This window comes from Chrysemys picta, chromosome 7, assembly GCF_011386835.1.
Source record: "Chrysemys picta bellii isolate R12L10 chromosome 7, ASM1138683v2, whole genome shotgun sequence".
NCBI classification, from domain to species: domain Eukaryota; kingdom Metazoa; phylum Chordata; order Testudines; family Emydidae; genus Chrysemys; species Chrysemys picta.
In genome coordinates, this window is record NC_088797.1 from 79,513,305 (window position 1) to 79,525,332 (window position 12,028).

Genomic DNA, 12,028 nt, shown 5'->3' on the forward strand with positions numbered 1-12,028 from the left:
TTCTTACACAAAGGTACAGGTAACACTTTCCCACTCAGAGATTATGCCACAGCATGGTGTTGGAGCAGCTGTGTTGCTGCAATTCCTATCTTTCAAATGAAATGCAAGGTACAGGACTGACTATTCGTGGTAAAAGATCAAATAACATTTTCCACAACAGTAAAGAATTTAAGCACAATGGCCTAGTCAAACTTCAATCTGAATATTAAGTTTTGTCATCTACCATTAAATTTTAAATGGATGAGAACAGTAAGTGAAGAGTATCTTCACTGCTCTCAAGGTTGGTGCAGTTTAAACAGCTAATACATTTCAGCACCAACTAAACTAAAAATATGTAGGAATTCCTTTAGGTACACTTTAGTAAATTGTTAGCTACAGATTCCATTTATAGTGAAAGAGAGTTTACTTACGTTGTAACTGTGCAGCTCTTAGTTGTTTCTTTAACCTCTCTACTTCATTCTTTAAAAATCTGATATGTCGCATCATATTTTCTGGGGAATCTATTTCCATTGATATGTCTCGGGGTGATGGTGGAGCAGAAACTGGTTGGTCTAACTTCTCCTGCAAAATTCTGTATTAAAAATAATTTAGATGTTATTGTATTTCTGAAAGATAGATGCATATACTTTGTAGTAGTAACATTTTAATAGGTATACATTGCTCCAATTATGTTTTAATAGTATGCTTAAGTTTTATTAATGAAGGTAAAGTTTATTTTGTCAAATGCCAAGTGTTAGATCTTTCGAAATTTAAGTGTTCAGATGCTGATACTGTCAAAGTGTTTCTAATAGTAAATGCACACTATTTTGAAAATGAATAGTTTTTGTACACCTCAGTGAAATAACTTCATGAAAGCCTCAACTATACCCACTATATGCCCAAATTTCAAGAAGTATTTCATTTAAATAACTGTCAAAATAGAGTTAAAAGGGAAACTGAATTTACAGGGGCAGAAACAAGCTATAAACAAGCTATATTTATAGCCTTGTTCCATTATTCATTTAACTACTGTGGATTTATATTAATCCCCTCCTAATTCTCTTAAGTAACTTCTCAGCAAATTCAAGTCCAACTCTTGTGGTACATTTATATTTGTGCTATTTGATAAAGAACTCATTCCTCAAAGATAGAGATCAGAGCAGAGCAACATTCATAAAGTGTACATTAACACATTTTTCCTGCACTACTGATCTATATCTATATCTCTCTCTCTATATCTCTCTCTCTCTCTCTCTATATATATATATATGCATTCACTGTGTTGTTGAATAAAAGAAACTAGACACAGCTTCCAAAATAGATATTCTATTTAATATCTCTGCACAGAAAAGTATTTCACATCATATTTCTATAGCTAGGGTTTCAAATTTCAGGAAGCCTAAATTTAAATGCCCGGAATCTGTCTTAATTATTAGGGTTTCAGGCACAATTTGCTTTTCGTATAAAGTGAGCTCTGCAATAGAATGATATGCTACATAAAGGTTCTTGAAGTGAAGGGAGGGAGGAATCTGTCAGCATGAAAATATGAAATTGTTCTCTATTAGACACATACTGGGCAAAGTCAAACAGGAAACTGTGCAGCTGAAGATGAACGATGAACACAGGTACATGACAGCATGAGCCTTAGGTAGGGGCTCATTCTTCATAGAGCTTTTGACACTGGTATGAGAGAGATGGTTTTTTAGAGCATCACTTCATTTCCCATTAAGCGGGCTACCGTTCAACACAGAACTATAAGGACAAATGTAAACTACTTTTAATGGTATTTTTTAAACCCTGGGCTTATTCATTATTACTTGTATTGCAGAACTTCCCAGAGGCCCAATCAGGAGCCTCATTGAGGTGGATGCTGTACAGCTGTATAACAGAAGAGTCCCTGGCCCAAAGAGCTTATAAACTTACGTCCTTTTTTGATTTTCTATGATGTATTATGAATTTTTTTTTTAAATCATGAAAATATCAGGAATGTCAAACCTGAATGTCCCTAGTTTTGCTGAAGAACCTCTGGGAGGTTTCAAGGATATTTAATGTGAGCTGTAACACCCTTACAGCAGGGAAAGATTGTATAACATTATTTTAAGATAGCCTTAGGTTAAAGATTCGTCACTGAAATTAAAAAGCTGTTAAAAGACAAAAACAAAGTTTAAAAAAATATGATGAAAAATATCTTCTCCCAAATTGCTCAGTTCTCTCTTCATTCTTGTGACGTCACAATTTCACTAGTCCTTAAGTCAGTCCTCCAGGCTACAAAGGAACTCACTTTCTTATGGGATAAACAAGCAGAAAAAAAAAAAAAAAAGAAAACAAACAAACAAACAAAAAAAAAACACACTTTCAAGACTTCTTTATACACGATAAAGCAGCAAAGAAAGGGTACAAGCCCAATTGTTTTCTTTGCAGGTCACCTTTTAAAATAGCGTTAAAACCAGCCTGCCAGCAAATAGTAAGTGAGCAAGTTTCTCCCTAGTTTCCCAGTTCCCTTGTTTCTTGTACTACTTGGTTTTAGCAAATTTAAGCAGCCAAGTATGTGATACGTTGTATCACGTAAACAAGTAACTTTTGAAATATTGTAACTTCTGTGCCTTTGGCGGATCAAACAAGCCTCTTGCGATGAATTAAGTATTAAATGGTGTATCTATAATAATGAACACATGACAAGACAAACCGTTTCTCTGCTTCAAGTTTATCCATCCTCTTCCAGAGACGATTCACTAGTGCTTCTTGTTCTTGTTCCAATGTATTTTCAAGGTCAATCTTCTCTCGTCTTAGCTGAGGAAGAAAATTGTTTGGTGAAAGAGATGGGAATTGACTTTACTGTTTAAGATTTTTATTCTGGAAAGTTTAATGTTCGGCCTATTGCTAAATCTGGGGGGAAAACTGTAGATTCGTTAAAACAAATAGTAGAATAGTGTCAAAGTAAATGAAGATCATGGAACCACATGAATACAGGTACATAAACTGCCTTTGGTGTACATTGCCTGTTCTCCCTACACAGACCCCTTCTAAACAGAACCTCTCATTCGCAGGTTTGGGTTGCTCTGTCTTTTTCCATATCTGGTCATCAAGCTGCAGTGTGGCCAGCAAGTGAAAGGATAGGTCCTAGCAGAGACACCACTCATTGCATGTGTCACAGTAATTTACATTGACAATGTATTCACATGTCTATATATATATAATTATTCTTATGGGTAATTTTAAAAAAAATTTAAAGTGGAGAATTAAACAACAAAATTTGAGACTACAGAGGTTTATGTTTGTTTGACATGAGAGGCAAGTTGTGTGCATCACAGGTAAACGCAGCGAGCAATGAAGAAAAGTGGTCTCTCTATTTTTAGATAACCATGTTATAGAACCAAATTCTAAAGCCAGAAGAAACTAGGGTTAATAGAGCTTCTCAGTTAACCAATGGCTATTAAAAGACTAGTAACCATTACTGATTCAAATATGAACTACCAGAAAATAGGGAAAAAACCGGCACATCAAAATATCCCAAAAGAAGCTGGACAGTAGTCAGTTCTGGGTGAGAATGCTTTGCTAGTTCAAGATGTACAGTTGTAACTGTGAAGACATCAAAGTTCAGAAGCTCTGAAGATAAAAGTAACAATAATTAAATGTACTTAGGCTAAAAGGGTTTAATACTTTGCCCTTCTAGACCACTTTCCATCTGTCGATCTCAAACCAACCAGATACTACCACCACACCTAATGGGGAAATAAATTTTCTCATTTTACAAATGGGAAAACTGAGGAACAGAGACTATGATTTGCTCGCAGCCATTCTGCTTATTTATGGCTGAGTCAGAAATTAAATCCAGATCTCCTGAATCTCAGACCTGTGCTTTAGCCCTTACATACAGAGCATCCTTCCTCTAAGACAAGTGAATTGTGACTATTAATAAATTAATCCAGATACCAAAGCAAAATTAGATATTGAAGTGCTTCATGAAACAGTTTACCTTCCAAATACGAGTTTTTGGTTCATGTACAAGTTTTTTCATCAAAACTGAGTAAAAAATTAGTTACTGCAAATGAAAAGACTATTGCACTCAAATCATGACTTTTTTTTAAAAATGACAATAAATCTCTATCATCAATTAAAGGAAGTAAAAAAACTGAAGGAAGAACTAATAAGCCTTTCCTTTGCACTTGTGTGACAGAATCTTTAATCCAGACAGTTATTTTTTAATTTGAAAAAAGCGCTTTTGAATTGAGATTCTAGATTAATAGTTAAGGAAATTTATACTTAATACAACCAAAAGTCAAGTCCAGAAGCAGTATGTTGCAGTAAACACTCAAGGCTGACTCTAGCAGAAGCTGGAGAGATATAAAGATAAAGTGTTTAGCACGCTGCTCTTTAGCCAATTCATCTCACCAGTGCTTGGAAGAGTACAGGACATTCTGAGAATTCACTCCTCCCTACCCTCAAAACTACCACCACACACATTTTTACTACACCATGAAGGTACATAGAGGGAAGTTTAGATTGGACATTAGGAAAAACTTCCCAACTGTCAGGGTGGTTAAGCACCGGAATAAATTGCCTAAGGAGATTGCTGAATCTCCATCATTGGAGATTTTTAAGATGAGGTTAGACAAACACCTGTCAGGGATGGTCTAGATAATACTTAATTCTGCCATGCGTACAGGGGAGCAGACCAGATGACCTTTCGAGGTCCCTTCCAATCCTATGATTCTATGATTACCTGATGATAGGGGATGACTACAGATCAGCTATTGTAGTACAGTGGTCTCTGCATCACTTAATTCATACAATTCAAATTACATTAATCACATCTGAACTCTTCTTTTAATCATTTTTACATTACAGGTACAATCTAGCACAACTCAAAAAAGCTTACGTGAGAAAAACGAAGTAATACAAATTTTCTTCAGTCAATCAACAATTGCCAACAAACTCAGATTCCATCAGACACTAAAAATAAATTAGCCTTGCATCATGCCCTGAAGATCAAGAGACGGGCTCTGATGGACTCTCAAGTGGAGTGAACTCCAGAAGCGAGGGTCCTCAACCATGGAAGTCCCACTGCCACTACTGCACCTGCAGCAGCACAAATTGTTCAAATATAGGTACGGAAAGCAAATATCTCCTTACAGATCTTAAATGCTGTAATGGGATGTACATAAGAACAGCCATATTGGGTCAGACCAAAGGTCCATCTAGCCCAGTATCCTGTCTTTTGACACTGGCCAACGTCAGGTGCCCCAAAGGGAATGAACAGAACAGGTAATCATCAAGTGGTCCATGCCCCGGCAAACAGAGGTTAGGGACACCATCCCTGCTGATCCTGGCTAATAGCCATTGATGGACCTATCCTCTATGAACTTATCTAGTTCTTTTTTGAACCCTGTTATAGTCTTGGCCAGTCAGTATCTACATAATGAGTTTGGCAGGGACATTTTAAACTAAGGGCAAGGGGCTGTGGCTACCCGGTTAAGATTGTACACTACCCTCAGATTAATAGGAAAATTCCCACTGATGTCAATGGAAATTTGCATAGACACAGGTGATAGAATGTGGTCCTTAGGCTCTCAAACTTAGTTATATTCAGTATTCTATAATGGGAAAATGGTATTTTTAGGACCACAATAATTTCTGCATTTTGTTTTTCTTCACCATCCATCCTCCTTTCTTTAGTTTTCAACCTATATCCCCCTCAAAACTCCATATTTGTGCATATTGTTCTTTCTTTTCTATGCTCTTCCTTTGTCTCAGGACTTGAACTTATTGTTCCCCCAGCATCTCAACTCTACCTCTGGGCTTCATCCATCCCCTTTCTACTTCACACCTTACCATAGTGCTGGCCCCAAAGAGTAACCTTCCTTCTTAAGCATCAAAACCTGTTCTCTCTTCTTTCAAGAACTACAGGCTAAAGGGGTGGTTGTAGCACCAGATTCTACTGTTAGCTAAAGTCCTACTTATCTCCCCAACTGCATCTCTTCTAGCTGCCCTCTGCTTTGCTCATTAGGGAAGCAGCTGAAAGAAGAAACAGTAAGGGGTCACAACCAGTACTGCACTCACAACAGCAGACTATAGCACTTGGATGGCAAACTGACAGCCACCTCATCCTGTATCACTGCATCAACAATGGAGAAGCACATTACAGTTCATTTTAGCTAAAATATCCAGCTAATGAAATTGCCAGAGTTTCAAATTGTGCTGTTATGCTTTAGGGTGTGATGTCTGAACCAGAGTTAAAATCTCTCAGATCTATTGTTTCCAGCTATCTGCCTTAAGACAAAGAACTACATCAGGTAAAATTCAGAAACACAAGGGAAAACAAAAATGAACTGCAGAAACAACTGTCAGAGTGGATTATCCCTGGAGTGGGTTGCCCTGGCCTACTGGCTTTGACACCTGTGCCACAGAGCACACTATAGTACTCAAATCTGGAAGCAATGAAGGCATGAATGATCACTGGAAGTTCTGCACTAGAGAGAATTTAGTCACATGCAATAGAAGATACTGTGGGTCACTGATACTATCTGAGAATCTATGACAGTGTTGGATCCCGTAGAACCTCAACACTGCAAGCAATGTAGCCTCTGATGTTAACACACATTGTCTCCACAATAGTTTGAAACCATTCCTTAAAATCATGCTTCCTCCTCCTCAAGCATAACATCAACATCAGGGCAGTCTTATTCAAATATTCAGTCTGCCACCCCTATGTAACTCTGGGGAAATCATTCTCTCTCTCTGCCTTAAAATCTCCACTTGTATAATATTTCCCCTTTCTTTCCTTTTGACTGTTTCTTACCACATGCATATACAGGTTATAGCACAATGGGGTCACAATCTCAATTAGGGTCTCTAGGCATTAACATAATAGTAATAGATGAGTTAAGTATTGTTGCAACTCATCTCCTTAACTTAAAAAAAAAAAAAAAAGAGAGGGAAGAAAGTGAATATGCACTGTAGGGGGTTTAAAGGAACTTGGGATTTATTTTACCATACTGAAAAGAGAAAATTATATAAACAAAACTTTAACACACCAAACTCATAGAAGCAAGGAAATTCAAAGACAATTGGCCATCTATCTTTGACTCAAAACTTTGCACAGACATAAAATTAGTGCATTATGCCAGGTACCTAAGTAAAGAAAACTGGAGGACAGCACAGTAAGAACACAGCCCTTTTAGCTTTTAACCAAGCTGTTGGCCCAAGATACACAGTAACATCACAAATGCTAATGAATTTACAGAGACAAGGTGAGTGAAGTAATCCTTTTACCGAACCAACGTCTGTTGGCAAGAGAGACTAGCTTTTAGGTTTACAAAGAGTTCTATTTCAGGACCCGAGGAAGAGTTCAAAGCTTGTCTCTCTCAGCAACAAACATTAGCCCAATACTACACATTACCTCACCCACCTTGTCTCTCCAACATCCTGGGACCAACACAGCTCCAACACACAAGAAATGTACAGACACTATTTGCACTGATATTTCAAAGGTTGTAAAACAGCATAATATTTCAGTTCAGTTTGTCTGCACTTTAGTTCTAAGTGGCCACCACCACCACCTTGTGGCTAAGAGAGTTACTTCAGTTTAAAGTTTGTTTCCAGATTTTGATTGTCATGATTTTGTCAGTTACTACATCAGCCTAATTTTCTATTTCTCAGATCCTTCAATAAATCCACATTTAAGTATAATCCACATTTAACAGAATAATGTTTAGTATATATAGTATTTGACATGTTCAAAGTGCAAAATAAACTAGGGGGGATAAAATCATGGTTAAAATAATTAAAATCAATGTTTAAATTAAAAAATACTTATTTAAATTCGATTTTTTAATTACATGAGAATTCTTTACTTTCATCCCATTTTATAATGCTCTGTTTCTAAAGTAGATGTGTGATACTTTCGTTAGTTTTCCAGTTACTAGTAGAAAAAACGCATCCATGTAAAATCTGGAATTCTACTAGTCTCGCATTTAAAATGCTCTTCTATGCTGAAAAAGCCAAGTCTAGGGCCTTGTATTGTGAGAAGACCACAAATTCAAACAACTTGATTAGCAAATAGCCTCTAATATATTTTCAGCCAACATTCCCTTCCAATATGCTCAATTTCCATAAATCAAGAAAGCTGAAATCCTCTGGCCAGGCTATGCTTCATCAGGGTTTGCCTTGTGAAGTCAATGGGACATGTGCTTATAAGTCACTAGGTGCTTTTGAAAATCCCACAATTAGGTGCCTAAATATGGGTTGGAAAAGTCTGGCCTATCTTTATAAAAAGTTCACAGTAATTTTGTTAATATACTGAAAGTAGAAATAACTTTTCAGTGTGAAGCTTTTGGTTTTGAAGTGACAGCTTTATTCCACAAGAAGTTTAATAAGAACAGTTTAGCTCCCTAATGATGCTTAATTTTAAACAGAGTAGTCCATGCTTAATTTTAAACAGAGTAGTCCCACTGAAGTACAGTAAATGTGAATCAAGTATACCTGCTTAAGTATTTGCAAGATCAGGACTTCAATTTCCCGTATTTTAATTTTTGCCTGTAGCAGTGTTGTAAAATTCAAAAGACACCTTATCCGTAAAAGTATTTTTAAAAGTTTATAATTTAATTCATTAAAGTTTTCATCTAAAATTGTGACAGCACACATTTTCCAATTAGTTTTACAGAGCCTCAATTTAAATCAATTACAAAAAATCAAATAATTTAAAAATCACTCCATTCCAACATTACAGAGAACTCCCAAATCATTTGAAATCTTTTCAATAGTATATAATAAAATCCCATAAACTTGATTACTAAAAATCAAAAGTGATAATTCTCTATTTAGTCTATTTATGTTTTGCATTTTGGGTATAATTTCTCCCACTTTGTTGACAGTTTCATTACCTAGTATCATGCATGAGGATAATGATATGCCTGCAGTTGCTCTGGGAGTCCTCACGTCCAAGCCACTTTGGGAGTGTAGAGTTTTTCAGTCTACTTCCCTGAATCCTTGCACAAAGCCAGGATGAAGCAGGAGTTTCTCCTGCTATACTGAACTATTCCCTGTGTGAAGCAGAGACTCCATTTTCCCTATCCATGGGCCATCATGTGTCAGGTGGGGATAGCATATCCATTGTTAGATACAGTGTCTAATATGTGGTGAAGAGCAGCAGCTCGCACCAGCTCCATTACCAGTCTGCTTATGAGCCTAGAGGCTAAGTGCTAGACACAGTATTAGCATCTCTAGGTGAGAGTGCTGGCAGAGAGAAGATGATTTTATTGTCATTTATATAGTCTATATTTCAATATTAATTTTGTTATTGCTGTTTTTCTTTTTTCTAAAGTTACTTTTTCTAATGTTTCCTTCTAGGATACAGCGATAGGACTATCCAGGTCTGGAGGGAAGACACTCCTCCTTTCCAATGTGGCCTCTCAGGTGTGTATCACTCTTACAGGATGGGAAATAAGCAGGGCCATAAAGTGGATGCTGGAGCATTATGTTGAGGTAAGTGGATTTGGAAATATGGGGGCAACTTTCAAACAAATGATTTTTTTTCCCTATGTGGTCTTTCAGTTGCATTAAGTGTGGGAGATACTGCTGAGGCAGTAGACAGACTGATGTGCAAACTTCTCCAGTATAAGAACATACACTGAGGGGAGAGATGTGGTGTTTGAAATGTGGCTGCTGAACAACAAACATGCATCTGTTTTTAAGGTAAAACCATGTGGGACTAAGCTATGTTTTACTGAATTGTTATTTTATCATTTTGTGCTCTTCCTTGCTTCATTGTAAACACCTGTGTACCGTTTCAAGTACTTGTATGTGGGTACACGTGAGCTAATAGTTTATAATGGTGGTGGCAACACCAGTATTTCTCAATGAACAAAAGGCGAACGTACTTTACAAACCTTGTAACAGCCCTGTGAAGCACTATTATACAAATAGGCAGTCTGAAGCTTAAGATTAAATAATTTACCATAATCATCACAAAATAAACCTACCAGCTATTTCCTTTGAATATTCCTGATAACATTTTTTCCTATCCCAAAACAGTAAAAACCTGAACAATGACCTCCAACTAAATTACAGATTTTAAGAAATGGGTCAAATTTGGAGCCTAAAACATTTATGTATTTTTAAATCACTTTTCCCCCCCAGTGAAAAAAATCTGAACAGAAGTTGTTCTCTGGGATAAACACTTTATTTCAAAGAACAGGAAATAGTTTACCTGCTCCAAAGTGAGCTGCTTAGAAATAGTATCGTTTTCCAGTTTTTTAATTTTCTTCATCAGCTTGTTCACTTGAAACTCCTGTTCCTGCTCTAAATGCTGCTCCAGTTCAGCCTTCTCATGCTGTAGCTAAAAATTCAAGATACATATGAAAATATTTCAGTGCATAATTATAAAAAACTACAAAGCAGATTACACAGGACTATAAGCAACACCACACTTTATTCTTTCTGGATATTAAAGTCTTCTCTACTGGCTGTATTCAACTCTCATCAGAAGATTTGAAAATACACACCACACTTTTTAAGATCAACATTTTAAATTATGCTTAATATATAAAACAGATGAAAGTAGCTTAAATTTCCAAATATTTAGCAAAGACAAAAATCTTCTCTCTTGCATTAATCCCATCAAATGGGGTCAGCTCTTGGAATCCTCTCCATCCAAAGTGCAATCCGGCGCGTAGTATAGATGTACCCTAACACACACATTCCTTCTGGGGTCTTTCTTGCTTATCCCATTCATCCACCTCAACATTCACATTTCTCTGGAACAGATCATTCAGTCATGTTTCTTTGTTGCCCACATTAAGCATCATATACTAAAACTGGATGGACTATTCTTTTATAGACTCTCAATCTTACTGGTATCTTCTTGTCACATACTACACCACTTCTCTTTCCATTTGAGCCATGCACTTATTATCCTAGCTCTAATTTCGTCCTACATTTCCCCAGATTCTGGAACGCAGATACCTGAAACTTTGCCTTTTCGATACTGTCTGCCCATCTAGTTTCAAGGATAATTCTTCATTGGTCACATTATTAAAATTACATACCACCTACTCTTTTTCCTATACTTATTTTGAGGCCAGGTCTGTACAACACATCTCCCCTTTTTCCAGATCCTTTTCTAGAGCATCTTTCTCCTCACTGCATAGAACAGTATCATCTGCAAACAGCATGCACCAAGATGCCTCTTTCACTATGTTCCTTGTGAGGGTATCCGGATGAGGATAAACAAGAAAAGGCTCAATGCTGATGCCTGAGGTACTCAGACCTTTTCCAATAGTTTGCCTGTTTCACCACTAAAAGTTGTGACTATTGACATCGCACCTACATACATGGCTTGAACAAGCAGCACGAATATTTAATTTTTTCCCTCATTCACCACCAGATCTCTCTTAAAATGCATGCAGTTCAAATATTACAAGTTGTATGAAAACTGAGAAATGCCGTTATGTAGCATAACGTTAAAACAGAGTTAACTTTCTAAGAAAAAAAACAATTTGTAATTTCAATATCAAAAGTATACCATTCCCTTATACCTTATACCTTTGTAGACCAGAATTTAAATCCTGCCTCTGACGGTCACATCTTCATGTTCACCTTAAATACCCACCCTACATCACTCCCAAAAATATGGTATGACTAGAATTTTCAGAAGAGAGAATTAAGACTGTAACATGAGGGACCAGAGCAATAACAGAAATACACATAAACCTTGCACAGCAGTGCCTAGCTCAAGGTAATGCAAGTTTTTCACTTTTATCAATTTAAAATTCACTCTAATTAAAAAAAAACTGGACTCATTCTCTCATGAAAATTAATACCAAAGCCAGCTGCTGATAATCAGGTTAACTTTTAGTTAGTGAATTAATAACTGTATGAAGAGGTACATGACCAAAAAGTCTTAGGCCAGGTCTACAATGAAATGTTATATTGGCATAATTACTTTAATCAGGATGTGAAAATAAACCCACAGCCTTGACCAATGTAGCGCTGCTGACATGGCTGCATCTACACCATGGGTTATGTCAATGGAAGAGGGCGTCCAAGAATA

The 12,028-nt window shown here is 36.7% G+C and overlaps 1 protein-coding gene across 4 annotated transcripts in view; it reads right to left on the minus strand.

Annotated features, from left to right (window-relative positions):
• Positions 1-12,028, minus strand: part of CCDC6 (coiled-coil domain containing 6) — an 83,693-nt gene that overhangs the window by 18,712 nt on the left and 52,953 nt on the right. For all 4 annotated transcript variants that reach the window (XM_065553393.1, XM_024101165.3, XM_005307466.5 and 1 more), the window contains exons 3-5: positions 10,187-10,315; positions 2,666-2,769; positions 411-571 (exon numbers count right to left, since the gene is read on the minus strand). In XM_065553393.1, coding sequence (XP_065409465.1) covers positions 411-571; positions 2,666-2,769; positions 10,187-10,315 — 394 coding nt within the window. The remainder of the gene's footprint in view (positions 1-410; positions 572-2,665; positions 2,770-10,186; positions 10,316-12,028) is intronic.